The 27,101-nt window shown below is 39.1% G+C and overlaps 1 protein-coding gene across 2 annotated transcripts in view; it reads left to right on the plus strand.

Moving 5' to 3' along the window:
• Positions 1–1,631: 1,631 nt before the first annotated feature.
• The window catches only part of HDGFL3 (HDGF like 3), a 105,639-nt gene continuing 80,169 nt past the window's right edge, over positions 1,632–27,101 (plus strand). For both annotated transcript variants that reach the window (XM_005560300.5, XM_005560301.5), the window contains exon 1: positions 1,632–2,372. In XM_005560300.5, coding sequence (XP_005560357.1) covers positions 2,289–2,372 — 84 coding nt within the window. In that variant the 5' untranslated portion in view covers positions 1,632–2,288. The remainder of the gene's footprint in view (positions 2,373–27,101) is intronic.

The following is a 27,101-nucleotide window of genomic DNA, read 5'->3' on the forward strand; positions in this document are numbered from 1 at the left end:
GGTGAGAGAAAATCAATGGAGGTCCTACTCCCAGCCTCTCACCCTCAAGTCTAGTCCCATGCTGGCCACCAAAGTGATGTCTAAACCTGAACTGTGATCATGTCCCTCTATTGCTTATTGCCCTCCTCTGGTTGGCTTCCAACTGACAACCTTTCCCCTCTCATTTCTCTCCTCTTCCCTACATCCACCCGGTGCCCACAGGGAGGCTGGACTATAGATGCAAGCAGGCAACAGCTAGGGCTTTGGTGGCTAGTCAGAGGGATCTGAGTTTGATATATGAGGATACAGAAATCATTCTACAGCTTCATGAGCAATGTGTGACATTATGGCAGCTGCATACGGTAGGTTCTAGAAGAGAGATGTTAGCAGATTATTACAACTGAGGCAAAGAGGACCTAGACTCATCTTCCGCAGTGAGAAAAGAGGAAAAAAATGAATCTGTAGGACAGGTAAGTACAGGTCAATACCAAAAAAAGAAAAACAAAAAAAAAAAAGGAAAATCATGAGATGCAAGTAGCAAGGAAATGCATTGGTAAAGTAATGTAAAAGCACTACTCACAAAGTAAACAATCCACAGGAAATCTAGAGACTTTAAAGCCCCATCATAGGAAGCCCAGCACCACAGAACAAGAGCAGGGGTTAAAACGCACACACCATTCTACAGGGCCAGCGAGGGAGGCCAATGGTGGGGAAAACTTTAGCTTCTGTAAAAAGGAGAGAGGATAGACACAACTAGCAGAGAATACAGACACAAATGAGAACTGTCCTTGTGACAAGGTGAGGGCCACAGAAAGCCAGCAGCATTTAGGAGGTATGCCAGCTGACCCCTTAAAGAAGGTGGGCTACAGCATGATTAAAGAAGCAGCATTCATTCATTGGGCAGACTCTAAACGACTTATTCATTCTACTTACTCCTCACAAAGAGGGTGTTAGGAAGATTCTTACTCTCAAAATGTCTTTGAAAGCGCCCAGCTAGGAACTTTAGAGTAAAATAGTGGTAAATGAACATGTTGTTCTAGAGCTAATGAACTGTATACGTACATAAATCTTCAGAAAGGGATGCTAATTTCAAAAACGTTGTCCAAAAGGTTGCCAGGATTGGAAACAAGTGACGGGCCAGAGTAAGTCCTTTTCACAAACACTGCAGGCCTATGAAACGCACAGAGAGAAACATAACCGCTTATGGACTTTGGACTCATGTAGTTCCAGGTTCGAATCCCGTCTGTGCCATTCTGCAAATCAGAAAACCTCCCAGGACTCCAATTAAATAGCTTGCCCTAGGTGGGTCACACTGCATTGTTAAGGGCAGACCTGGGGCGAGAACCCAACAAGGTCGCTGACTCCGGAGCGGTGCTCTTTCCGGCAGCTTGGTGCCCAGCAAAGGGTCCCCCGGGCCTGGAGCGCCTTTGTCCCCGACTCACCAGAGAGCACCCGCGGAAGTGGCTGACTGGGGGTAGCCAGGCAGGGGTCGAGTCAGTGGGAGGTGTGCGTGGGACCGGGGGGCGCGAGTGGGGAGAACCCCCAGAGTGGCGCGGACTGGAGGGGAAGGGGGCGGCCGGGTGGTGATTGGCTGGGCTGCGGCAGGCAGCTCCCGGCCAAGAACAAAAGAGAGCAGGCGGCTGGCGTCCACCGGAGTAGGCGCTCCCGCCCGCCCGCCCGGCGCGGGCTTCCGTGCTAGGGAAGGACGCGCCCACCGCCCGCCTGCCGAGCAGCCGGGCTGGCGCGCTCGGTTTCTCCGCGAAAGCCGGCCGTGTACCTAGGAATTAACCGGCCGGCGCAGGAGGGGAGGGGAGCGGGAAGCGGGGTGGGGGGGGGGGGATGCTGAGCGCGCGCGAGAACAATAATAAGATCGTGTTTGCGGTCGCTGCCCGAGGAGGAATTCGGAGCAGACGCGAGGCCCGGCGCTCGCGCTGCGCCCGGGAGCCCGGTAGGGAGGCCGGCGGCGGCGGCATGAGGCAGGCGACGCGGCGCTGGTAAGCAGCGCGCGCGGCGGCGGCGGCGGCGGCGGCGGCGGCGGCGGGGACCTTGGCGCGGCCGGACGCGGGCGAGCGCCGAACGGCCGGGGGCTCCCCTCCCCCGCTGCCGGGCCGTGATTTGCCGGGCCTGCTGCGCCCCCCGCCCACCCCTTGCCTCAGCCGCCGCCTCGCTGCTTCCCCTCGTCGGAGCGGCCGCTCGTCCGCCCGGCTTGAGGCCCGCGGGGAGTGCGGCGCAGTCCGTCGGCCCGCGGGGGGGCGGCCTCCCGGCATCTTCGCGGCAACCAAGGACTACCAGGAAGGGGAGCGGCTGGGATGGCGCGTCCGCGGCCCCGCGAGTACAAAGCGGGCGACCTGGTCTTCGCCAAGATGAAGGGCTACCCGCACTGGCCGGCCCGGGTGAGTACCGCGGCCGCGCGCGGGCCCGCCCGCCCACCATTTTCCCCTTCATGATGGCGCGCCCACCCCCTTTCCCCATCGCCTCAGCCGCGAGCCCGTAGCTCGCGGCCGGCCGTGGTGAGGGCTGAGGGCGGCGCGGCACCGAGAAGACGGGGCCGGGGCTGAGGCAAGGGCTCCCGGCCGCGCCCGCACTCCGCCAGGGCGGCCATCCTTCCGCCCACTTTCGAAGGCGGGTCCGGCCCCCGCAGGCCCGACGCTGCCTTCCTCCTGGAAAGCCGGTGCCGACCGGGAAGCCACGCCGCCGGGCAGCGGGCCTGGGATGGAGGCTTCGGCTTCGGACAGGGTCGTTAGTGGATACCCTGGGTCCCGGGCGAACGTCGGGGCAGATACGGCAGCGGGGTGAACGGCTGTCCGCGAGCCGGCGAGTGCCGGCGGGCAGTAAATCCTGGAAAGGGGTAGTGGTCATCCAGAGGCCAGCAGGAGCCTCTTGGCAGTTATTCATCCATCTCTTTGCTTTCCAGACTTGTTGAGTTTTCCCTGAGCGTGATTCCCGGTGCCCCGCCTGCCCTATCATTGTCCCGGGGTACGTGCCTCTCTGGTGCCTATGGTTCTTTTAAGCCGACCTCTGATAGCCGAGAGCTAGCAGCCTAGCTCTGACTGGTGGGTCCAGCAAGCTTCTTGTGCCTTTCCACCTCCATATTTGTTTTAGGTAGACTCTCAAACCTTATTCTTGGCCTCCTACTACAGTCCACAATAGCTCTCTCTTCCTACATAACAAGGTTGTCGTTGGGCTGTTTTTCTAGAAAGCATCTGCATGTAATACATAGCATTCACAATTTTTATTGAGCCCTTTGAGGAAGACACGCAACACTGCCATGTATGCTTTGTGTTTTAGAATAAATCCCTTTTTTTTTTTATTTTTGTATGGTTGGCAGTTGATTGCTTGAAATAAATCTTGTGAAAAAGAGGGTCAAGGCATTCTGGAGATTATATTGGTATCCTTTAGGAACGGAAACAGGCATGGAGAAAATTGGCATAAATATAGAGTGTGAGCTCTAAGGTGTTATATTGTAGTCAAGTGAAGATAGCAAGACCAAGGAAAAAAAAATACACCCATTCACAAAAGGAAGTGACATCACGAGTGGCCAGACTGAAATTTAGTGAAGTTGAAGTAATGGATGGACATAATCACTTTTTAAATATTTGGTTTGGCACGATTGTCAGATGGAAAGAACACTAGGCCAGGAATTGGGGGACCTGCTGTCTGGTTCATACTCTGTTATGGACTAATCATTTCAACTGTCTGCATATCTATTTCTGCAACTGTAAAATCATCTCTAGGATCCTTTCCAACACCAACAACCTCAGATATCAAGAGGAAAAAACAGTCTTATTCAGGTTCCAGTAGACTGAAAATAACTTCACATCTGAACTGTAGGTTGTCCTTAAAATAAGACAAAGTTTTTAAGGTAGAATAGCTGGTTATTTTTTATGCTGTAATACAATATTGCTTAGAGAGGCAAGATTTGTGACTTTAGGAGTCCCTGAATATATTTGTGACTTTAGAAAATCGCGGAATCTATTTGCCAAGTAAGAAATGTATAGCTTTAGGGCGTATGTGTATAAACACAGCCAAAGCCAATTAAAGGTTACCATTACCAGTTAGTCATTTCCTAGTAACATAATGGCTTTTCAAATTTTTCCTTTGAAAAATATCTTCTGAGAGTCAAAAAGAAAATAGACTTAAAATTTCATTAACATGTTGCTTGCACAGGTTGGCCACCTGTAGTAATTTGTGAAACAGAAAAATCCTACAGAAGTGGTCCTAGTTGTATATCTAATTGTACATAAAATCCCTCTAAGTGATAATTCCAAATCAAGGCAAAATGGAAAATAAAGTGAGGAAACAAAATTTTTAGATAAAATAAGTACACAAAAGAAAAATCTGTATCCATTCACATTTAACGAGCTCTTCAAGAAACAACCTAAGACTCAAAAAAAAAAAGTGTTTTCTCTTGAGTGGCCTGCTGCAATTTCCAAAGAAAGGTAAAGATTAGAAAAAGAAAAAGATTTGAGTCCCCTTTTTTACAGTGCATATACTTCACATATGTTTTCATTTTTTTATCCCAATTCTATGAGGCATTATTCCCATTTTACACCTAGTTATAGCTGTGGAGGTGATAATGTTATAAAATACTAACGGGGAAAAAAAAGTCTTGCTTATTGAAATTTCAAATTCTATCACTTGATATGAAGGCCAGTTATGTGGGAATTAGATACTCTGGGGCCCCAAGGACTCAAACTTAGGAGGAAAACCAGGAGGAGACAAATTTCAGAGTACAGGTTATAGGAAGGAACTTTGTGTTAGAGCTGGTTCATGCAGGAATGGAGAAGCAACTTCCCTGCTCTAGGGAAGATGTTTGGTCCTAGGCAGCCCGTTGTGAGGAATGTAGGTCAAGAGGATTCAGAATTCCTACAAGTTGGATTCAGCTCTTGGCTCGGCTTCACACTGTGACCTTGTGCATGTTCTGTAATCTTTCTAAGTTTCCATTTACTCGTCTGTAAAATAAGGATAGTTCTCACCTCACAAATACAGAGTATCTAAAAGCACCAAGTGATGGTACTTGTATGTTCCTACCATTTCCCTTTTTGAATTTCTTTTTTTTTTTTCTTCTTTTTTTTTTTTTTTTGAGACGGAGTCTCGCTCTGTAGCCCAGGCTGAAGTGCAGTGGCCGGATCTCAGCTCACTGCAAGCTCCGCCTCCCGGGTTCACGCCATTCTCCGGCCTCAGCCTCCCGAGTAGCTGGGACTACAGGCGCTGCCACCTCGCCCGGCTATTTTTTGTATTTCTTAGTAGAGACGGGGTTTCACCGTGTTAGCCAGGATGGTCTCGATCTCCTGACCTCGTGATCCGCCCATCTCGGCCTCCCAAAGTGCTGGGATTACAGGCTTGAGCCACCGCGCCCGGCCCCCTTTTTGAATTTCTAACTTTCCCTTGTATCACTACACTATTTTAAATTATTATTTGTCAACTTTCTTTTTTTTTTTTTTTTTTTTGAGACGGAGTCTCACTCTGTCACCCACGCTGGAGTGCAGTGGCTGGATCCCAGCTCACTGCAAGCTCCGCCTCCTGGGTTTACGCCATTCTCCTGCCTCAGCCTCCTCTGAGTAGCTGGGACTACAGGCGCCCGCCACCTCGCCCGGCTAGTTTTTTGTGTGATTTTTAGTAGAGAAGGGGTTTCACCGTTTTAGCCAGGATGGTCTCGATCTCCTGACCTTGTGATCCACCCATCTCGGCCTCCCAAAGTGCTGGGATTACAGATTTAAGCCACCGCGCCCGGCCTATTTGTCAACTTTCAACTCGTTATTTTTCCAATTTTTATCCTGAAAAATTTCAAATACATAGATAAGTTTAAAAAATTATACTGTGAAGACCCATTTATCTACCACCTAGATTCTACAATTAAATTTCATTCTACTTGCCCTTTCATGCATCTGTTTGTATATTCATCCCTCTATCTACATAATAGTTCCTCTTATTTTAATGCATTTCAAGGTAAGTTGCAGACATCACCATAATTTACTCCTAGGCACGTGCATACTGTTACCTAGTGGTTAATACTTTGAATGGATCCTTTTCTCTTTTGAGGTAAAATTTACATAGAATGGAATGTAATTACCATTCGATGAATTTGACAAACGTGTACATTGGTATAATATAAATATACCTCTGTATATAATATGTGTCTGATATATATAAGTATATGTGATACATATCATATGTAATATAAATACATGTAGATATACATTGGCATAATACCTACCAAGATATAGAACAGTACCTACGAAAGTACTCTCATGCCTCTTTCTAGTAGATTCCTGTCCTCCTCCTTCCTTCTCCCCCACTGTTCAGATGTATTATTCTAACATTAAATAGCAGCTGGGCTGTTTCTCATTTAGTATGCCTAATTTTGTATGGCTTTAAAAATTAGAAGTTCCTCTGTTATGGATTATCTAGCTTAATACTAAAAAATGCTGAGGCTAAAACAAGAGTCTCTGAACTCTTCTGTTTGTGTACCCTGTTGGTAAAATAATTTGAGCATACATCCCTAATATATGTAAATTTTCTTTATATATGCATGTACTTTCTGTTACTACTATATACAGCATAAAATAAACGCAAACTAAAAGGGATGACTTGATGAAAACGATGTTTTAAAATTTTCATTGCACAATATCGTTAACAGTAATAATACTTATTATAGGTTAAATTCATATTTTTTAAAGTCTTAATTTTTGAAATATTTTCCACCTGCTTCTTGTGAGATTTGACTAGATGGATGGTCATAGTTCTTAACTTCTGAAGAGATTTTCTAGAATGGAAGTGTCAGTTTAGACATTTCCTTGTTGTTTGCTTGTATCTATGTTACTAATATTATTTTTGTGTAGGAATCTTTCTTTTTTTTTAGCCACCTGTTCCTTTGGTGAGAGCTAGTTCAGTTAGAAGTAGATATTCCATAATCCTGCTCACACCAAATGGCAGTAAATCACAGTATACCCAATGTGAATAAACATAACCATCTGAATAAGAATACTATTAGTAGTGTCAACTTGCATAAAAAATATTAGTAAAATTTACTTTTTAGCTAAAAGAGTAAGAAACTGAAATCGAAATTCTATTTTCTTCCCACACCCCACCCAAACCATTCCCTGAGATGTGAGCACTCTGTTTATGTTACCCCCTACTCTAAAAGGTCAGAAAACAATATAAACAAAAAGCCTCAAAATTCTTGTGCCTCAACTAAAGCACTTTTTTACATTTAAAATGTTATATGAGAATTCTCAAACATTGCTAGTAGAGTGTATTGATACAGTTACTTTAGAAAACTGACTTAATCTACATATGCTTACCTTGTGACATAGCAGTCTGTTCTAGGCATATACCCAAGAGAAATGAGTGTTTATATTCACCAAAATACTGTATACATAACAACTTTCTTCATAATAGAACAGGAAACAACCCAAATGTCCATCAACAGGAGAATGAGTAAACAAATTTGTAGTGTAATTCACACAGTGGAGTACTATTTGACCATTAACAGGAATAAATATACAGTGGTCACTGGTTTGCGGTGGGTAGAAAGGAGTTATTGAACGGGAGAAGGCACTGGAAATGTTCCCTGTCTTGATCTGCATGGTGTTACATGGGTGTATGTATGTAAAAATGTATCAAGCTGTACATTTAAGATTTGTGCACTATACTGTATGAAAGTTATACCTCAATTTAAAAAACACATTTTAGATGAGTTAGGGAGAAAGGAGAACTAATACTTTTACATGGATTAAATTTCACTATTTTTAGCTTTCAGTGAGTTTTTTTTTTTTCCTTTGAGTCCTCACTCCTACCAAGTGGCATCTTCCTATTCCCTTTTGACTTATTATAGAAACTTCATTTTCTACTTTAGAGTGTTCTCTTTAGACTTACTTTGAGTTCTGGTTTCAGCCTGTCTGATTTGTTTACCTGCATCAGTGTCTTTCTCTTCCTTTAATACTAAATGACTGCTTAACATGTTTTTGATCTAGCTTTCTTCAGCCTCTCACTTTGTAAAACATGAGAATAAAACATTTGACCTTCCTATTTATACAGCTTCAAGAGCTGAACTCTTATTGAACTTTTGTTGAGCCCCTACTCTGTGTGAGGCATAGGGATATAGTTTTTTCATATCTCTAGCAATAGATTAAATTTGCAGCAATTCTAAAACATGATTATGAAGGGTTTCCATACCCTTTATTAATATAAATATTTGTTGGGAATTCGGTTTCTGATCCATAGCACTTTCAGGTTTTTTGCATTTGACAATGATCTATTAGAAGGTGATAAATTTATTTCTGGAGACCAGGCCACGTTATTTTCAGAGAATCATTTGGGACTTAAGTTCTTTATAATCTCAACATAAAGTAAGGTGTTTATAATCTTCATTACTTTGGCCTAAGAAGTACCTCAGTGGTTCAGTCCTGGCACAAGCTCACTCAGTCTTTTTCCCAGGGACTACTTTCACTTTGCCAAGGAATTGGCAAATTGTCTCATTTTCTCCCTTAATCTGGGAACTAATAGGAACTTTAAACTTTTGATACCAATATGTACATTTTCCAATGCTCCCGTTTTAACCAGATGAGTCTCTATTCCTGGCACATCCCCTTTGGAATGCTCTAATGACTACTGTTCCTCCATAATTTGGAAAATAATATTAATTCTCTGAAGTCAGGTTTCTACTATTAGAGATTGTATTTGATTCTTTTGGAAAATAACTGATGGTTTAAAATTATGTACAACTTCATTGAAAAGCCTGTTCGCATTAGAAAAGCATTATAGGCTAGTAAGTACAATAAATATAATAGGAGTATAGAAAAGCATTATAGGCTAGTAAGTATAATAAATATAATATATTATTATATAATATAAATTACATAATATAGTTTGAGCTAGTCAAATATCTTTATTTATTGGAGAAAGTTTTCTATTTCAGAAGTCTCAGATGTTAGAATCCAACCCACTTGATGTAGTTATTCGTCCACTACAAAAAGATGTCCTAATCACTTGCAGTGCTACTGAAAGCATGTCCTGTGAATGTTACTTGTCAGTGACAAAATAGGTACAGAAACTGAAATAAGAGTTTGAAATTTTTTAGAGCAGTTTGATGGAGTAGCTTTGTTTGTGACTCTAATAATTGAGGCTTACATTTTGAATGTCTTTTTATTTTTCTCATAATTTATTTTTATTTCATAAACATGTCCGTTTGCAACTCATTAGAACTTTAAAAAAGAAAAAAACAACTAGTCATTCACTACAGGTAGAGTAGAAGTACTGACTATAAAGGATCTTTAAAGGTCAATAGTGGTCCTAGTACCTAAAACAATTCGCTCGTATGGTGTATTTAAACTATTGGCAACTATGTAAAAAGGGGAATGGGTTGACCTTCATGTTATAAATATTAATTTCTCCTGCATAAAAATACCCTCATTAAAATAGAAGATAGAGATTGTAAATTATTTTTTTCTGTCTTCTTTTTACCTAGATAAGAATTTACCACAATTAGTCTGGTAAATAACCATCTGTATGGTCACAGAGAGCCACACAGAAGTGGGAAAAAAAAAATAGAATAAAGTAATCTAATGATTGGTGAGCACAAGCCTTCAGAATGACATCCTCCAAATTTCTGAGGAAGCCCTGCAATGAAGAGAAAGAGAAGCAGACCAGGGGTTAAAAGACAAGTACTTCATTCCACCACTATCTTGGTTTGTTAGGCTGGGCATCTTTTTTATTGTGAACCTCTTTGTAAAATAGGATGGATAATTCTTACTCTTTCCCTTCTTTTTCCTAAGGATCAAATGTTAAAATGTATATGAAAGAACTGTTTGCTAATTAAGTTCCAATTAAGTTGCTAAATAATTATCTCCCAAGAACACAAAGCTTCTTATTTATACAGTGAGGGAATGTAGTCAAGTCTCAGTAACTGCTTCTGTGACTTGGAAGGTATGTTTTTCAGGAGCTGCTTTGTGGCTTTGTAATAGTGAGTTGGCTGTAGACTCTGGGAATCTGGGGACTTCCCATTGTTACCCATCCTATAGATTCCTGAATGTGATAGGCCATTTCTTTTTTTTCTTTCTTTTTTTTTTCTTGAGATGGAGTCTCGCTCTGTCACCGAGGCTGGAGTGCAGTGGCGCAATCTCCTCTCATTTTAACCTCCGCCTCCCGGGTTCCTGCCTTAGCCTCCCTAGTAGCTGGGACTACAGGTGCCTGCCACCACACCAGGCTAATTTTTTTGTATTTTTTTAGTAGAAACAGGGTTTCACTGTGTTAGCCAGGATGGTCTCCATCTCCTGACCTCATGATCTGCCCGCCTTGGCCTCCCCAAGTGCTGGGATTACAGGCATGAGCCACCACACCTGGCTTTTTTTTTTTTTTTTTTTTTTTGAGACGGAGTTTCGCTCTGTTGCCCAGGCTGGAGTACAGTGGGGTGACCTCAACTCACTGCATCCTCTGCCTCCTGGGTTTAAGCAGTTCTCTGCCTCAGCCTCCCAAGTAGCTGGGATTATAGGTGCCCACCACCATGCCTAGCAAATTTTTTTTTTTTTTTTTTTTTTTTTTTTTGAGACGGAGTCTCACGCTGTTGCCCAGGCTGGAGTGCAGTGGCGCGATCTCGGCTCACTGCAAGCTCCGCCTCCCGGGTTCCCGCCATTCTCCTGCCTCAGCCTCCTGAGTAGCTGGGACTACAGGCGCCCGCCACCGCGCCCGGCTAATTTTTTGTATTTTTAGTAGAGACGGGGTTTCACTGTGGTCTCGATCTCCTGACCTTGTGATCCGCCCGCCTCGGCCTCCCAAAGTGCTGGGATTACAGGCTTGAGCCACCGCGCCCGGCCTTTTTTTTTTTTTTTTTTTAAGTAGAGACTAGATTTTACCATCCTGGCCAGGCTGATCTTGAACTCCTGACCTCATGATCTACCCGCCTCGGCCTCCCAAAGTGCTAGGATTACAGGTGTGAGCCCCTGCACCCGGCCTGTGATAGGCCATTTCTAGAAGTTCCACAGGGCTTCAGGATTTGGGGGCAAGATAAATTGGACCACATTAACATAGTAAAAGGGTCTAAGAATAAGCTATTCTTCTCATCCGATCATTGAAACTCATATTCTGAGTAGATTCTCTAAGTCTGAATATAGAGTCTATACAGCTACCCAGAAGTAGAGGTGTCAGTGTAGGGGAGTCAGTGATAGCTGCCAGGTTGCCTGTATGGGGACTGGAAAATTTCTGATCATATAGTAGTGACTTCTCAGTTTCTATTGCAAAATACGAGATGAGAGTGGTTTTAAGTGATAGTTTCAGTAGTGGTTAGCACACATAAAAATAAGTTTCACAGAAGATTAAGGACTTTTTATGATGTAGACAGATCAGAAAATAAACTCAACTTCAGATCTCTATTTCCTTTTCCTTTGACACTGAGGTAGTACTTTAGTATTAATGACATGTTTGATTTTGGAGGAAATGCTTGTTCAGAGGGAGTAGTATAAATTCTCAGTTAGATTTTAGAGTTATATGTTGAATGGTTTGAAAATTAATTCACTCTAGACCACTATTTGACGTTCAAAATGAAACCAACTATTTTATTTTATTTTATTTTATTTATTTATTTTTTGAGACGGAGTCTCGCTCTGTCGCCCAGGTTGGAGTGCAGTGGCCAGATTTCAGCTCACTGCAAGCTCCACCTCCCGGGTTCACGCCATTCTCCTGCCTCAGCCTCCCAAGTAGCTGGGACTACAGGCGCCCGCTACCTCGCCCGGCTGGTGTTTTGTATTTTTAGTAGAGACAGGGTTTCACCATGTTGGCCAGGATGGTCTTGATTTCCTGTCCTCGTGATCCGCCCGTCTCGGCCTCCCAAAGTGCTGGGATTACAGGCTTGAGCCACCGCACCCGGCCCGAAACCAACTATTTTAAAACAAGTTATAACTTTTCTTATCTCCTTCACTGGACTATTACATGATGATGAAGTCAGTAATTTTGAAAAAAAATATTTAGACTTTGGAAATGAGTTGTTGCTGATTGATTGCAGTCTAATGGCTTTCAGGTTTTTTGACTATAACCTACAGTGAGAAATAAATATTAATTCCCATCCCAGTATGTGCACATGCATGCACACACACACTCTGCTGAGATTTTTATATGATTCGTTTGTCCTCACCAAAACTCATGTTGAAATTTTATCCCCAGTGTGGCGGTGTTGGGAGGTGGGGCCTAGCGAGAGGTGTCTGGGTACTGTTGCTGGTCCTGTGGTAGTGAATTCTTCCTCTCTGAAGACTAGATTAGTTCTCTGGGAATAGATTAGTTCTTGCAAGAGTGAGTTATAAAGCAAGTTTTTTCCTCCTGTTTGGTTGCTTTTCATGTGTCCACTTTCCCTTTGACCTTCTTTGCCATATTTTGACTTAGCATGTGGCCCTTACCAGAAGCTGAGCAGATGCTGGCACCATGCTTAGACTTTCCAGCCTGCAGAACCATGAGCTAAATAAGAGTTTTTTTAGCTCATGTAAAGAAAACTCATGGTAGAGTGATGAAAATGATGAAAACTCATGTGATGCATTCTGATATTTTTGTATTTCATTTTATGTAAAGTTAGGTTGCAACCTGCTAGATCAGTTTCATTACCTACAATTTGAAAAACGCTGGTCTGGTCAGTAGGCCAAAGGGAAAGTAATCTATGTGAGTTGTATGCGTTTATATAGAACACAAGTTGGATTTTCGAGATGATGATTTGTTAATAGTCCTGAGCTTTTTACTCTGCTGTAGCCACAGTCTTACATGAAGGTCACGCGAACATAAATTAAAGCAATAGTGTATTGGGTCATTGAACTATCCAGGCCAGTATTTCCTCTGATCCCAAAAACTTATATAGATTTTCATTCTCATCTTCCTTTTAATCTTTGAACTGCAAATGTATCAACAACTATATATATAATTAATTGGCTTCTTTTTTTCTTTTTTTTTTTTGAGACGGAGTCTCTCTTACCCCAGGCTGGAGTGCAGCAGTGTGTTCTTGGCTCAGTGCAAGCTCTGCCATCCTCCTCACCCCCACCGACCCCCGCCCCACAGGTTCTCCTGCCTCAGCCTCCCAAGTAACTGGGATTATGGGTGCCCGCCACCATGCCTGGCTAATTTTTCATATGTTTAGTAGAGATGGGGTTTTGCCATGTTGGGCAGGCTGGTCTCAAACTTCTGACCGCAGGTGATCCACCCTCTTTGGCCTCCCAGAGTGCTGGGATTACAGGCGTGAGCCACTGCACCTGGCCTATAATTGACTACTTAAAGGTAGTAAGTTCCACACATTTGCTGACTACCCAGTTATATACACTGTTTGACAAACTAGTGTTCCCTGGCTGATGATATTGAGGCTGTGGGGTTTTCCTGGTTTGTGGGACTAGACAGTGGAGGTATCAAGCTATCTATGACTGAAGATGATGAGCTTTTATGAAGGTCAGAAACTTGAAGATAGGACAGGTTTGTGGTACCCTTTAAAGTGGATGTGAAGTTTTTGCGATTAACGCATTTCTAACGGTTTTGTATTTCCTTTTTAATTATTTCCTTGCTACTATGAGATACAGCAATCTGAGTAGAGAGAACCTAGTATTGATGATAGGAAGGCATTCTTCGATTTTTTAAAATATACATTTCTGAAAAGTTATTGTAAGCACAGTTTTATGTCTTACATCTGGCTCACTGACTCATGTAAAATATGTAAAATTTTATTAGAAAACAGACCCACTGTACTATTATAAATGAAAATATTTTCAGGTAAAAGAAATAAGATTAGATTAAATTTTATGATATGCCAGGTGTTCAAGAACTCTGGCTATTCTCCAGCTCAGCACTGACCCTATCTTATGCTATGTGTGGTGTCAGGGGAAGGACAAAGCCTTTGGTAGAGTTATGAAATATCATGGTCTCCATTCTTCCTTTTGAGTAAGCTCCTGGGACAAAGATTTATTTAACTACAAAGGATCAGGTAACCCAGAACAAGTGTGTCCCTTATTTTTATATTGTAAAAGCAAATGACAAAAGTGGTGCGGCTTAACAAGAGTGGGCATGCCCTAGGTCAGTTCCTTGTACATCTTCCTCAGATGTTAGTAGATACATTTACTATTCTTTTTCAGCCTTTTCCCCTCATTTTCAGCAAATTGTTTTACCTTCATACTTCACAGAGAAAATAGATGCCAACAGGCTTGAACTACACCTTCCTATCCTTTGCTTATAAATGAAAATCATCTCTCTCAAACCCTCCCTCCCTCCCCTCCCCTTTCTCTTTCTCTGCTTCTTTTCTTTTCTCTGGCTGTAGATCACATTTGTACCCCTCTTCTGGAAGACAGTAAGGTAGGGGAACAAAAGCCTTGTGGGCGGATGAAGCCATTTCTGCATATTGCCTCTACCCCTCAGCAGATGAATGACCTTGGTCAGATTACCTAATCTCTTAGTCTCTGTGGACTTACCTGTAAAATGGAGACAATAATGCCTTCCTTTCAGGATCTTTTCAAGAATTATGAAGATAAAGAGCCTGGAGATAGACAGTTGATCAGATGTTAGTTTTCCTCCCCTTTACCCCTTTCCTGTCCTCCTTACTGAAACCCTCTTCCTGTTGTTTGATGCCACCCTTTTCCTTCTTTTATTCAACATTTTATGAATATTTTTTGAATGTTTGATATGTTCCAAGCACTCTAATAGGTGTTGGGGTAGAAAAGTGACTCAAAGTCTGTTCTCATATAATTTAAGCCTCTTCCCCTCTACTAGCTCTTTCTCTTCAGACTGGAAATAATTTATCTCCTCTTTCAGGCACTGCCCTCTCTGCTTCCCTTGATAGCGAAGCTTCATAAAGGACTGGCCTTACTGTCTCTTTCTCACCCCTCTCCCAGAGGTCATCATGACCTGCCAAGGCAAATAACACATTTCATTCATTTTTGCCTGTGTGGAATTTAGTACCCTGTTAAAAAAATTCTCTTCCTTTGGCTTCCCTCATGTGTTTCTTTTTTTAATGAAAAGATTATTCCATTTCTCTGATGGTGCTTTTGCAGGTTCTTTGGCTTCTGCCACCACTCTTTAGGATGGTATCTTTCCAGATCTGTGTTTCTGGCCCAGACTTGCAATTTTTGAGCTTCAGATCCGTGATTTCTTGCAATAGACAGTTCCATCCAGCTGTCCTTCAGGTATCCCAAGTTTATTTTCAAAAGTAATCTAACTGCCCCTCCCCACCCAAGTATTCCTGCTTTAAAAGATAACTATCTAACCAGTCACTCTAAAAAATAAACACCTCAAATCATCCTAGATGTTCCTTTTACTATACCTCCCATATTGTATTGACTACCTAATGATCTCATGATTCCCATACCCTTGGAGGCCTGGTGGTAGTTCTGGTGGAGAAAAGTGGTGTGAGGTTTGTTTTATTGTATAGCTCAGGACAGCGTAAGGATGCTAAACTCAAAAGAACCTGAGGCATATTTATATTTTAAACAATATAATTTCAGAAGAACAAAGTTAAATTAATAGTATTAATTTGAATTTTATTGGTGTTATAATTTTGTTTCTATTTAATAATTCAGATTTTTGTCTTGGTTTTATAGTGTGTGGTTATAATATTAGGTTAGTGCAAAGTAATTGCACTGTAACATAAGAAGTTTACATCTTTTGTTATATTTGTGCATATTTTCGAACATTATGGAACTTGTATATATCACATACCACATTTTGTTTATCCTTTTATCAGTTGATAGGTATTTGAGTTGTTTCTACTTTGTCATTATTTGGTTGAATAATGCTGCAGTGAACATTCATGTATAACTTTTTATGTAGACTTAGGTTTTCAGTTCTTTGGGTATACACCTAAGAATAGAATTGCTGGATTATATGATAACTCTGTGTTTAACTGGTTGGAGACTTGCCTGACTCTTTCCCAAAGTGGCTACACCATTTTATCTTCCCAACAGCCTAATTGCCCTGGGTGGAACCACCAGTGCAATGTTGAATACAAGTGATAAGAGTAGGTATCTTTGTCTTGTTCTTATCTTAAGGGAAAACTTTCAGTTTTCACCATTAAATACGATGTTTTCACCATTAAATATGATGTTAGCTGTGAGTTTTACATAGATGTCTTTTATCAGTTTGAGGATATTTTATTTTATTCCTCGTTTGTTGAGTTTTTTTTTTTTAATCATGAAAGGGCATTTGTTATTATTAAATGTTTTCCTACATCTATTGAGATTATTAGTTTTTGTCCTTTGTCCTGTTAATACGGCATATTGCATTGATTGATTTTCATATGTTAAACCAACTTATATTCCTGGGATAAAACATCTTGGTCATTGTGTATAATCCTTTTTCTGTGTTGCTGGATTTAGTTTGCTTGTATTATTTTGGAGATTTTACATCTATAGTCATAAAGGTTATTGGTCTATATTTTTCTTATGATGTCTTAGTATCTGATTTTGGTAATAGGGTAATACTGACTTGAAAAAATGAGTTGGGGAATGTTTCTTCCTCTTCCATTTTTGGAAAGAATTTGTGAAAGACTGGTTTTAATTCTTCTTTAAGTATTTGGTATAATTCACCAAGGAAGCCATCTGGTCCTGGGCTTTTCTTCATGGGTAGTTTTTTGATTACTTGTGGTAAGTTTTTTGATTACTAATTCTCTGTACTTGTTGTAGTTCTTCGGATTTTCTGTTTCTTCAGTCAGTTTCAGTAGTGTGTGCCTTTCTAGGAATTTGTTCATTTCATTTAGGTTACCTAATAGTTTGGCATACAGTTGTTCATAGTATTCCTTTATAACCTTTATTTCTGAAAGATTGGTAATGATGTTTCCCACTCTGATTCCTGATTTTTGTTTATTTGAATCTTCTCTTTCTCTCTCTTTTTATTTTTTTATATTTTTTAATTTTTTTTTGGCGAGAGGGGATCAGTCTAGCTCAAGGTTTGTCAATTTTGCTGATCTTTTCAAAAAAACTTCTGATCTTATTTCCTCTACTTTTCTCTTTTATTTATTTCCATTCTAATCTTTATTCTTTTGTTCCTTCTACTTGTTTTAAGTTAGTTTGATCTTTCTCTAGTTTCTTAAGGTAGAAGATTAGGTTATTGATTTGTGATCTTTCTTCTTTTTAAATATCAGTGTTTCCAGCCATAACTTAAGCACCTCTATAAACACCTCTTTCACCACATCCCATAAGTTTTGGTAAGTTGTGTTTTAGTTTTCATCACCTAGAAATATTTTCCAGTTTCCCTTATGATTTCTTCCTGTCAGCGGTTGTTTAGAAGCATGCTGTTTAATTTCTACATATTTGACTTTCCCAAATTTCTTTCCATTGTATTGATTTCAAATTTGATTCTGTTGTGGTCAGAGAACATACTTTAAGTTCATTGAAACATGTTTTATGACCTAACGTATAGTCTCTCCTGGAGATTATTCCATCCTGCACTTGACAAGAATGTGTATTCTGTTGGGTGGAGTGTTCTATAGATTTTAATTGTTAGATCTCTTAGGTTTATAGTGTTTGTCTTATGTTTGTTTGTTTTTTGTTTTGATCTTCTGTCTAGCTGTTCTATTCATTATTTAAAATGAGTTATTGAAGTCTTCACCTATTACTGAATTGTCTATTCTCTCTTCAGTTCTATCACTTAAGGTAACTCTTTTTGTTTGATTTTGTTGTTGCAGCTTTGGTAAGCTTTCCAATTTTTAAATGCTGTAAAATGGTTAATATGTAGCAAGCAGTTATCAATGACTTCAAAGTTTAAGAACTCACTTTAAAACCACTTTAGGCCTGGGAACTTTTTGAGATTGCCTTGGGTATCCTTCCAATTAATTTCATGACTGTTGCCCTGTTCACATTTCATTCTTCTTAGATCAATTCTAACCATTTTCATTTTCGTAGAAAAGTGTAGGGACATGGATGCAGCTGGAAACCATCATTCTTAGCAAACTATCACAAGAACAGAAAACCAAACACCGCATGTTCTCACTCATAGGTGGGAACTGAACAATGAGATCACTTGGACTCAGGAAGGGGAACATCACACACCGGGGCCTATCATGGGGAGGGGGGAGGGGGGAGGGATTGCATTGGGAGTTATACCTGATGTAAATGACGAGTTGATGGGTGCAGCACACCAACATGGCACAAGTATACATATGTAACAAACCTGCACGTTATGCACATGTACCCTACAACTTAAAGTATAATAATAATAAATAAATTTTAAAAAAAAGTGTTTATTTCATGTGCACTGTAAAACATCTAGCAGAGAGTAAAAAATACACTATTCTAATTTTTAAGCCTCAATAATCATACAGCTTTTCAGTACTAATTTTCTATTATTTCTGTTTTTCTATTTAATTCGATTTGCCAAAGGTATGTCAACTTTAATGGTATTTTTTCCTCCAAAATTCTAGCTCTTGGATTTTTGTTTCCCCCTTTTTTGTTAATCAATTCTTTTTTTTCTCTAAATCATTACTTTCTGATCTCATCTTCACTACCTTTCCCCAAGTATATTTTTCTTCTATTTCAAACATAGTGAAATAAAGTCTTACTTAATTTCTTTGAAATCTTTTTGAAAATGAAAACTTTTAAAGGTAGTTTTCCTCAGGTCGTATTTGGCTTCATGATGTAGATTTGAATAATTGGTGTTTTATAGTCGTTTTCAAAATAGGTTTTGTGATTTTCATTTCTAAGTTGGCCCAAGAAATGTTTAGGAGAGAATTTTAGGAATTATAACTGGCTAAAGAGTTTTTATGTAATGCTTTATTGTTTTTTAATATGGTTACCTTGTCAGATTATGTATCTTTTTAAACTATTTTTTAATTCGTTTAGTTTCTTTTCATATATGATCAACTTTTAAAAAATGGTTTTTGTATTCCTGAAAAGAAAGCTGCTTTAGGAATCAATAAGTATATTGACTTAATAAATAAGTCAATAAATATAATGGACAAATATAAATATATTTATATTTACTAACATATTTTTAAAAATTTTTAATGTTTATTTTTTGTCAACTACTCTCTAAAATGAAGAGGTATATAAATCTAACATAGCTATTATATTTCTACATATCCGTCCCCTTTTTTAACTGTTTATTTAATAAATGTCAGGGCTTTATTTGGCACATAAATGTGTGTAACTTGTAACTTCAGGATGGAGTCAAAATATAGTGATCTGCTATTTCATACTTTCTAGCACATAAGTTATAGTACTTTGTTGGATCTTAGTCTTGTAACCTGTTTTCATTTTTGTTTATATTTCACTAATACGTCTTTATCCAGCATTTTACTCATAACTTTTCTGTTTTGTTTTAAAATATAAGTATATATAACTTAATTTTTTTAACCATTCCTAGGAGATTTTTTTCCCTTTTTTCATTCTTTGCCAAATTTTGTAAGAACCTGGTTTTAAGCAGGTTCTTATATAACATTCTTAATTTCTGTCATTGAAACTTTTACTTTTTGAATTTTCAGTTATTTCCATGTGATGGTAGAGCTGTGTGAATTGGGTAACATTAATGTTCTACCATTATAATCTCATTAGGTATTTATTGAGTATCTCTTCTGGGTTAGTAACTGTGATAGACTTAGCATTATAAAAATTAATAAGACATGATTTTACCGTTAAAGAGCTTGAGATAGATTAAGGAACAGAAACATGTACCTAGAGGAATAAAAGTGCAATATATGTAGATCTTGATGACAATATTTTTATTTTTCTTTTTTTAAAAAGACATTCAGCATCATGATAAGACCATTACATTTAACAATCAACAGCATGGGTGCAAAAAAAAAAAGAAGTCTACATTAAAAACCCTTTGTTGGAATGTTTTACACTTTCCACAGAACAGAAATGAAAATAACCTGTTATACAGTTAGTCACAAATACAGTCAAGTTTTTTGCCCAGTATTTGTCTGAAACATGATGACAAGATTTTTCTATCTTTGCAATTAGACTAAATGAACTAAACTGACTAAGAAAGAACATGGAAAAGAGAATACATGGAGACATTTTTAATTGGCAATTTGTTACAAAAAGACTGGGTTTCAGCTTTTTTTGGTCATAAGACATTGAAATGTAGTTTTTAGAACTGTCTACATTATTTGTAATACAACTATATAGTCTTACCATTAGAAAGAGATAACACTGCATCCTGAATGAACCCTCCTTTACATTTTGTTCTGTTGCTTTTTCCTTCCCTGCAGACAATTTCAAAAGTCTTCAATGAAAATTTAAATGTTAGTACCTTCTGAGACATAAGATGTAAGATGATTTTCATTGTTGTTATTTTGGAATGGATGAGAAAGCTAAAATGCATTAATCTCTTTTACCTACTGACTTGCTCAGTTACAGGGCAAGTAAGTGGAAGGGAACTGCACTAAAATTCATTGGCGTCTGCACCCACCTCCATAGGATGCCAGGAGGAAGTAAAAGGAAAATAAGGAATTCACGCTAACCAGTTGGACAATTAGGCAGAAACCCTGAATTTATTTTAGGTAAAGAAAGGGTGAAAACCAGACTTGGAATAAGCTTTTTGTGTGCTCGTTGTAATTTTTTAAAAAATGTTTAATTGTGGTAAAAATACATAGAATGTAATTTATACCATCTTAATAATCATTTTAAGTGTATAGTTTAGTGTAATATTAAGTACATTGTTTTGTAACCATCACCACTCTCTATGTCCCGAACTCTTTTCATCTTGCAAAACAGACTATACCCATTAAAAAATAACTCTCCATTCCCTGCCTCCTAGTCCCTGGCAATCACCACTCCACCTTCTGTCTCTATGAATGTACTACTCTGCGTACCTCATATAAATGGAATTATACGGTATGTGTTTTTCTGTGACTGGCTTATTTCACTTAGCATAATATCCTCGAGGTTCATGTATGTCCAAATTTTCTTCCTTTTTGAGACTGAATAATATCCCATTGTGTATATATAAAACATTTTGTTTATTCATCCGTTGATGGACACATGAGTTTTTTTCACCTTTTGATTATTGTGAATGATGCTGTTATGAACATGAATGTACAACTATCTCTTCAAGACCCTACCTTCAGTTCTTTAAAGTATGTAGCCAGAAGTGGAATTACTGGTTCATATTGATACAGGACAGGTGAGTCCCCAAATTGGGGCTTAGCTTGGGAGGGTTCTTGGCTTTGCCCAGGAAAGAATTCATGGGTGGGGTGGTGGTGGTGTGAGTCAGCAGTTTTTATTAACATGGCAGTGTTTAGCAGCAGCAGAGGTACTGCCCCTTGCAGAGTGCAGCTACCCTATAGGCAGTGTACCCAGAGTAGCAGCTCAGGGGCAGTTCTGCAGTCATATTTATATCCACTTTTAATTACGTGGAAATTAAGGGACAGATTATGCAGAAATTCCTAGAAAAAGGATTTAACTTCTGGGTCATTGCGTCGTTGCCATGGAAATGGGCAATAACTTCCAGATGTTGTGCTGGCAATGGTAAATTGACATGGCACTGGTAGGTGTGTCCTACGGAGAGTTGCTTTCGTATTTTTCCTGTTTCTGCTAGTCTTCAATCTGGTCCAGGGTCCAAGCCCTGCCTTCTACTTCAATATGGTAATTATGTTTTTAATATTTTGAGGAAACGCCATACTGTTTTCCATAGGGACTGCACCATTTTACATCCTCACCAGCAATGCACAAGGGTTCCAATTGCTTTACTTCCTCACCAATGCTTATTTTCTGTTTTTTTCAACAGTAGGAATCCTAATGGGTGTGAGGTGGTGTCTCATGGTTTTGACTTGCATTTCCTTAATGAGCAGTAATGTTGGACATCTTTTCGTGTGCTTATTGGTCATTCATATATCTTCTTTGGAATAATGTATATTGTCCTTTGCCCATTTTTTAATCAGCAAAAAAATGGTGGTTGTTGTTGAGTTGTAGGACTTAGTCATATGTTTTGGATGTTAGCTTCTTATGAGATCTATGATTTGCAAATAATTTTCTCCATTGCACAGATTGCGTTTTTTCACTCTTGATTTTTGTGCTTATTGTAATTTATTTAAGCAAAGAACGGGACTCTGGGAGATGTCCCAGGATAGTGAGTTTTTATGGAAGTCCATATGTGGTAAAGGCAGGAGCAATGAATTAAGGTCCTGTGGGTACATTGTGATACATGGAATAGAACAAGAGAGGAAGTTACTGGAAGATAAAGAGCTAAGACTGAAGACAAACCTCAGAAGTTTGCCCAGGCCTGTCCTTAAATGAGGCAGCTGGTTGGAATTGAGAACAAGGAAAGTAAGATAGTGTTCAGAAAATGCCTGTGTTTGATTATTTAAATGATTGAATCAGTTGTTGTACATATGAGGTGGTCAGATGGATTGGTTGAGCTACCACTTTTATTTAAAACAGGCATATCTTAAGACTCCAAAGACCCAAAACTTAAGATTTTATTTTATGCCTAGAATTTTTCAAATTTTCCTGTGATGAATTTTGTCCCTGAGACATAAACTGAAGGAGATTATTTCAGAAAAAATTATCCAAAAATTGCTGTCTTTTCTGGACATTTTTGTTCCCAAAACCAAGTCTTAACCTGTACTTATGGAAATATTACAATTCGCTCATTCATTGTGCCTGTTTTCTTATTTTATTGGGAACTACATTGACTCATCAAAAATTAATATTAGCTTCCTAATCAAAGTACTCACCATGTCTGCTCTCTTAACTGTGGCATATTTTTGGTGTTTTCTTCCTGCTGTTTACTTTCCATTATTTAATGTTTGTTTAGCAACCCTGTCAGGAGTGCATGTCTATCAAAATTTGTTTTGTTTTGTTTTTTATTTTGTTTATTTTTAGATTGGAACTTTTGGCAGACAGACAAAACTATCTTCATATCTGTATCCTTAGGAAGAGATAAGTTACAGGCCAGACACTGTGGCTCATGCCTGTAATCCCAGCACTTTGGGAGGCTGAGGCAGGTGGATCACCTGAGGTCAAGGAGGTTGAAACCAGCCTGGCCAACATGGTGAAACCCCGCCTCTACAAAAATACAAAAAATTAGCTGGGCATGGTGGCAGGCACCTCTGAGCCCAGGTACTTGGGAGACTGAGGCAGGAGAATTGCTTGAACCTGGGAGGCAGAGGTTGCATTGAGCCAGGATCGCACTATTGCATTCCAGCCTGGGTGACAAGAGCGAAACTCTGTCTCAAAAAAAAAAAAAAAGAGAGAGAGAGATAAGTTACAATAGGATGCATTTAACAGATGGTTCTAAATCCTTACAGTGTTATTAATGCTACCATATGTTAAGTTTTTGAGATATTTGATGGATTATCGTACTTGTGCTTTGATTCGGTGATTTTTGCCTTTTGTCTGGTATCAGTCTAGGGTATACATCCAAGGGTAACAAGCAGAAGAATCGATGTTACTGAAAATAAATTAGCCAAATAAGTGACAGACTTTGAGGAACATTCCAGAGTATAATAAAAGAAAGTTTTCCTCACGTTAATAACAGACATGGTTGGAAATTGACAAGGCTTATAACATGTTAGATTCCAAGACATACTTTGGTTAAAGTTTTAAACTTACAATTTTATATGTTTCCAACCAAAAATTGGGACAAACAGAATTAGCTTGTTGAGATTCACAATTAACTGTTGGAATTTGGATTATATCTTTGGATTAGTATGGGAAGAATTGACATTTTACAATATTGAGGCTTCTAATCCATGACTGTGGCTTATTTTTATATTTATTTAGGCCTTCTTAAATGTTTTAAGATTGTTTTGTAATTTTCTGTACATATATTTTAGATATATTCTTAGGTATCTTTTAGTCCTTGCTGATTTTATAAATGTGTGTTTAATTATCTTTTCTTTTTATTTCTGTTCTTTCAAATGCATGTATAAAGACAGCCAAAACAAGACATTTCTGAACAAGGAGAATAAGGTGGTGAGACTTGTCCTATCAGTTATCAAAACACAGAATTGTTCAAATAGTAATTAACAGTAAATTAAGACCGCTTTTGGCTCAGGGAGAGATGTATTAACCAGCAGAATAGAAAGTGAATTGAGAAACCGGCCCACAGATAGATGGAATTCCTGATAGGGAATTCAAGATCAAGGGGAGGAAAGGAGAAACTTTTTTAAAAACACTGGTATGATTAGTTATCCATATAGGTTAAATATTCATATGGGTTAACTTTCATAGTGTCCATATGAAATTAGATCCCTAATTCACACCATGTACAAAAATCATTTCTACATAGATAAAAGTGTGGAAAGCTTTTAGGGCCTGTGGGAAAATGTCATTGTGTCCCTGGAGTAAGGAAGAATTTCCTGACAAAACATAGAAAGAACTAGCCATAAAAGGAAAGATTAATAAAATTGTGTACATTAAAATCAAGTGCTTTTGTTCACTGACAAACTCTATAATGAAATTGAAAAGATAAGCCACAAAATGGGAGAAGATGCTTACCATACATAGAACCAATAAAGCTTTAGTATACAGAATGAATCAGTAAGAAAAAACAAAAGCTCAGTAGGAAAATGGGCAAAAGACATCAACAGCCATTTCATAGAAAAAATACATAAGGCCTATAAATATATGAAAGAATGTGCCACCTCATAAGTAATCAGGAAATACAAAGTAAGATCAATATGAGACTGCCAGTAATTAAAAGGTTTGCCAGTATCATATGTTGAAGAGGATATGGGTGAACAGAAACTCTTATACAATACTGAAGGAGTATATATTGGTCCAACCCCTTTGGAAAACAATTTCACTTTATGTTGTAAAGTTGAATTTTGCATACTTTCTGACTTAGCATCTCTAATCCTAGTTGTACACTCTAGAGAAATATATATAGTGGAAGATATGTACAAGAATTTTATAACAACAGGATTCATAATGGTGAACAAAATTTGAAATGACCCAAGTTTTTTTTTTTTTTTTGAGACAGGGTACAGTTCTGTTGCCCAGGCTGGAGTATAGTGGCACAATCATGGCTCACTGCAGCCTCAAACTCCCAAGCTCAAGCAATCCTCTTACCTCAGACTCCTGTTCCTAAATAGCTGGGACTACAGGCACACACCACCACACCCAGCTAATTTTTCTGTTTTGTAGAGATGAGGTCTTACTATGTTGCCCAGGCTCGTCTCGAACTCCTGGGCTCAAGCAATCATCCCACATTGGCCTTCCAAAGTGCTGGAATCATAGAACCCAAGCTTTTTGATGGAGGATAAAAAGTTAAATTGTAGTGTATTGACATAACAGGATATTATACTGCATTAAATATGAATGAGCTACAGCTATACATTGGTTGCTTTCAATGTAGTTAGAGAACCGTTGCAATTATCAGTGTCAAAAAATAATAAAGCAATATTTACCTATTATTTAAAAAAAATTATTGAATTCCCGCTGTATGCCAGATTACTGTTCTGAGTGCCAGGGATTTAACAGTGAACAAGATGGACACATCTTCTGTCTTCATGAAGCTTACATTTTAGTTTAGAGGGAGAGAGATGAATTAGTAAGCAAGCAGAGTAATATGTAATTTTAATGTAGCCAGGAGAGGTATGGAAAAAGATGAAGCAGGGTAAGAGGCTAGCATATATGTGATGTGTGTATGTTTCTGTATAATAAAGGAAGACTTTTGTGAAAATGTGACACTTAGCAGAGTTGGATGTTCTGAGGGAAAAGTAGGAATGAGCTCAGCATAATCAAGGAAGAGCAAGAAGGCAAATAAGGCTCAGAAAGAGTGAGCTAGGACCTGGGGGAGAAGGACAGAAGATGAATTCAGGGAGGTAGACAAAGCCATATCATGTAAGGCCTTATAGTTTAGTAACAAGTTTAGAATTTTTAAAGTATGATGAAAAGTCATAGGAGAGTTTTAAGCAGGGGAATTACATGATCTGATTTATATTCAGGGACTGAAGAATTGATTGTTGGGGGCAAAGGGAGGGGTGGGATAGGGGAAGGTAGATTCAGAGGTCCCAGTTGGGAGGTTTTCATAGAAGTTTGGATGATAGTGGAATAGACAGGGATGGGGTAGAGTAGCAGTGGATGTAGAAAGAAGTGGTTAGTTTGGTGACATGTGTTGGGGTATAACTGAAGGACTTAGTGATGAATGAGATATATCTGTGAGGGGGAAGAACAAATCAATAATGACTTCCAGGTTCTGGTAAGGGCAGCTGGATGGATGGTGATGCCCTTTACTCACATGGAGAATCTTGAAAGATAAGTAGATTAGACCACAAGATATTGAGAGTCCATTTTAGAAATGCCAATGAGACACCCAGTGTGTGAGTCTGAAGCTCATATGAGAGGTCTGGAGTTTGAAGATAGAAATATGAGACTCATCAACATACAGGTGGCATTTAAAACCATAGAACCAGATGAAATCACCAAGGGAGTAAGTGTAGGTAGGTAGAGAAGAGAAGAGGGGCTATGAAAGGAGACTCATAAGAATTAGATGGTAAGATAGGGAAAAAAATATATTAGGAGAGTATGGCATCCTGGAACTCGAGAAGAAAATGTGTCAATGAATACATTACATAAAGAATAAATATGTATGCAGTGGAAATTGTACATATCAGATGAGTGTATTATAAATTAATAGTTGTTTTTAAAAAATATTGTGATGCCAGCATTTTGGGAGGCCAAGGCAGGTGAATCATCTGAGGTCAGGAGTTCAACCTGGACAACAATGGTGAAACCCCATCTCTACCAAAACATACAAAAATGAGCTGGGCATAGTGTTGCACACCTGTAGTCCCAGCTAGTCAGGAGGCTGAGGCAAAAGAATTGCTTGAACCAGCAGGTAGAGGTTGTAGTGCGCTGAGATCACCACTGCCCTCCAGCCTGGGTGACAGAATGAAAACCTGTCTCAAAAAATAAAAATAAAAATAAATAACCCTCTAGGGAAGTACAAAAATGATATTAATAGGCAGTTTACTGAAAGGCCAATCTTAATGGCCAGTAAACTTATGAAAAGATGCTTAACCTCACCATTAATCTGGGAAATGCAAATTTAAAAGACCAATAATGTCTAATGCTGTCAAAGATTGGAAGGGAAGTCATTTTCATACTTTGGTTGAAATGTAAATTACGATAGCCTTTAAAAAATGTACTCTGGTAATATCTGCTAAAATGGAAAATACCTCTAATCTGTGATCCAACAGTCTCCTAAAAGTCTATCTCATGTAAATAGAA

Source organism: Macaca fascicularis, chromosome 7 (assembly GCF_037993035.2).
Source record: "Macaca fascicularis isolate 582-1 chromosome 7, T2T-MFA8v1.1".
Taxonomy (NCBI): Eukaryota; Metazoa; Chordata; class Mammalia; order Primates; family Cercopithecidae; genus Macaca; species Macaca fascicularis.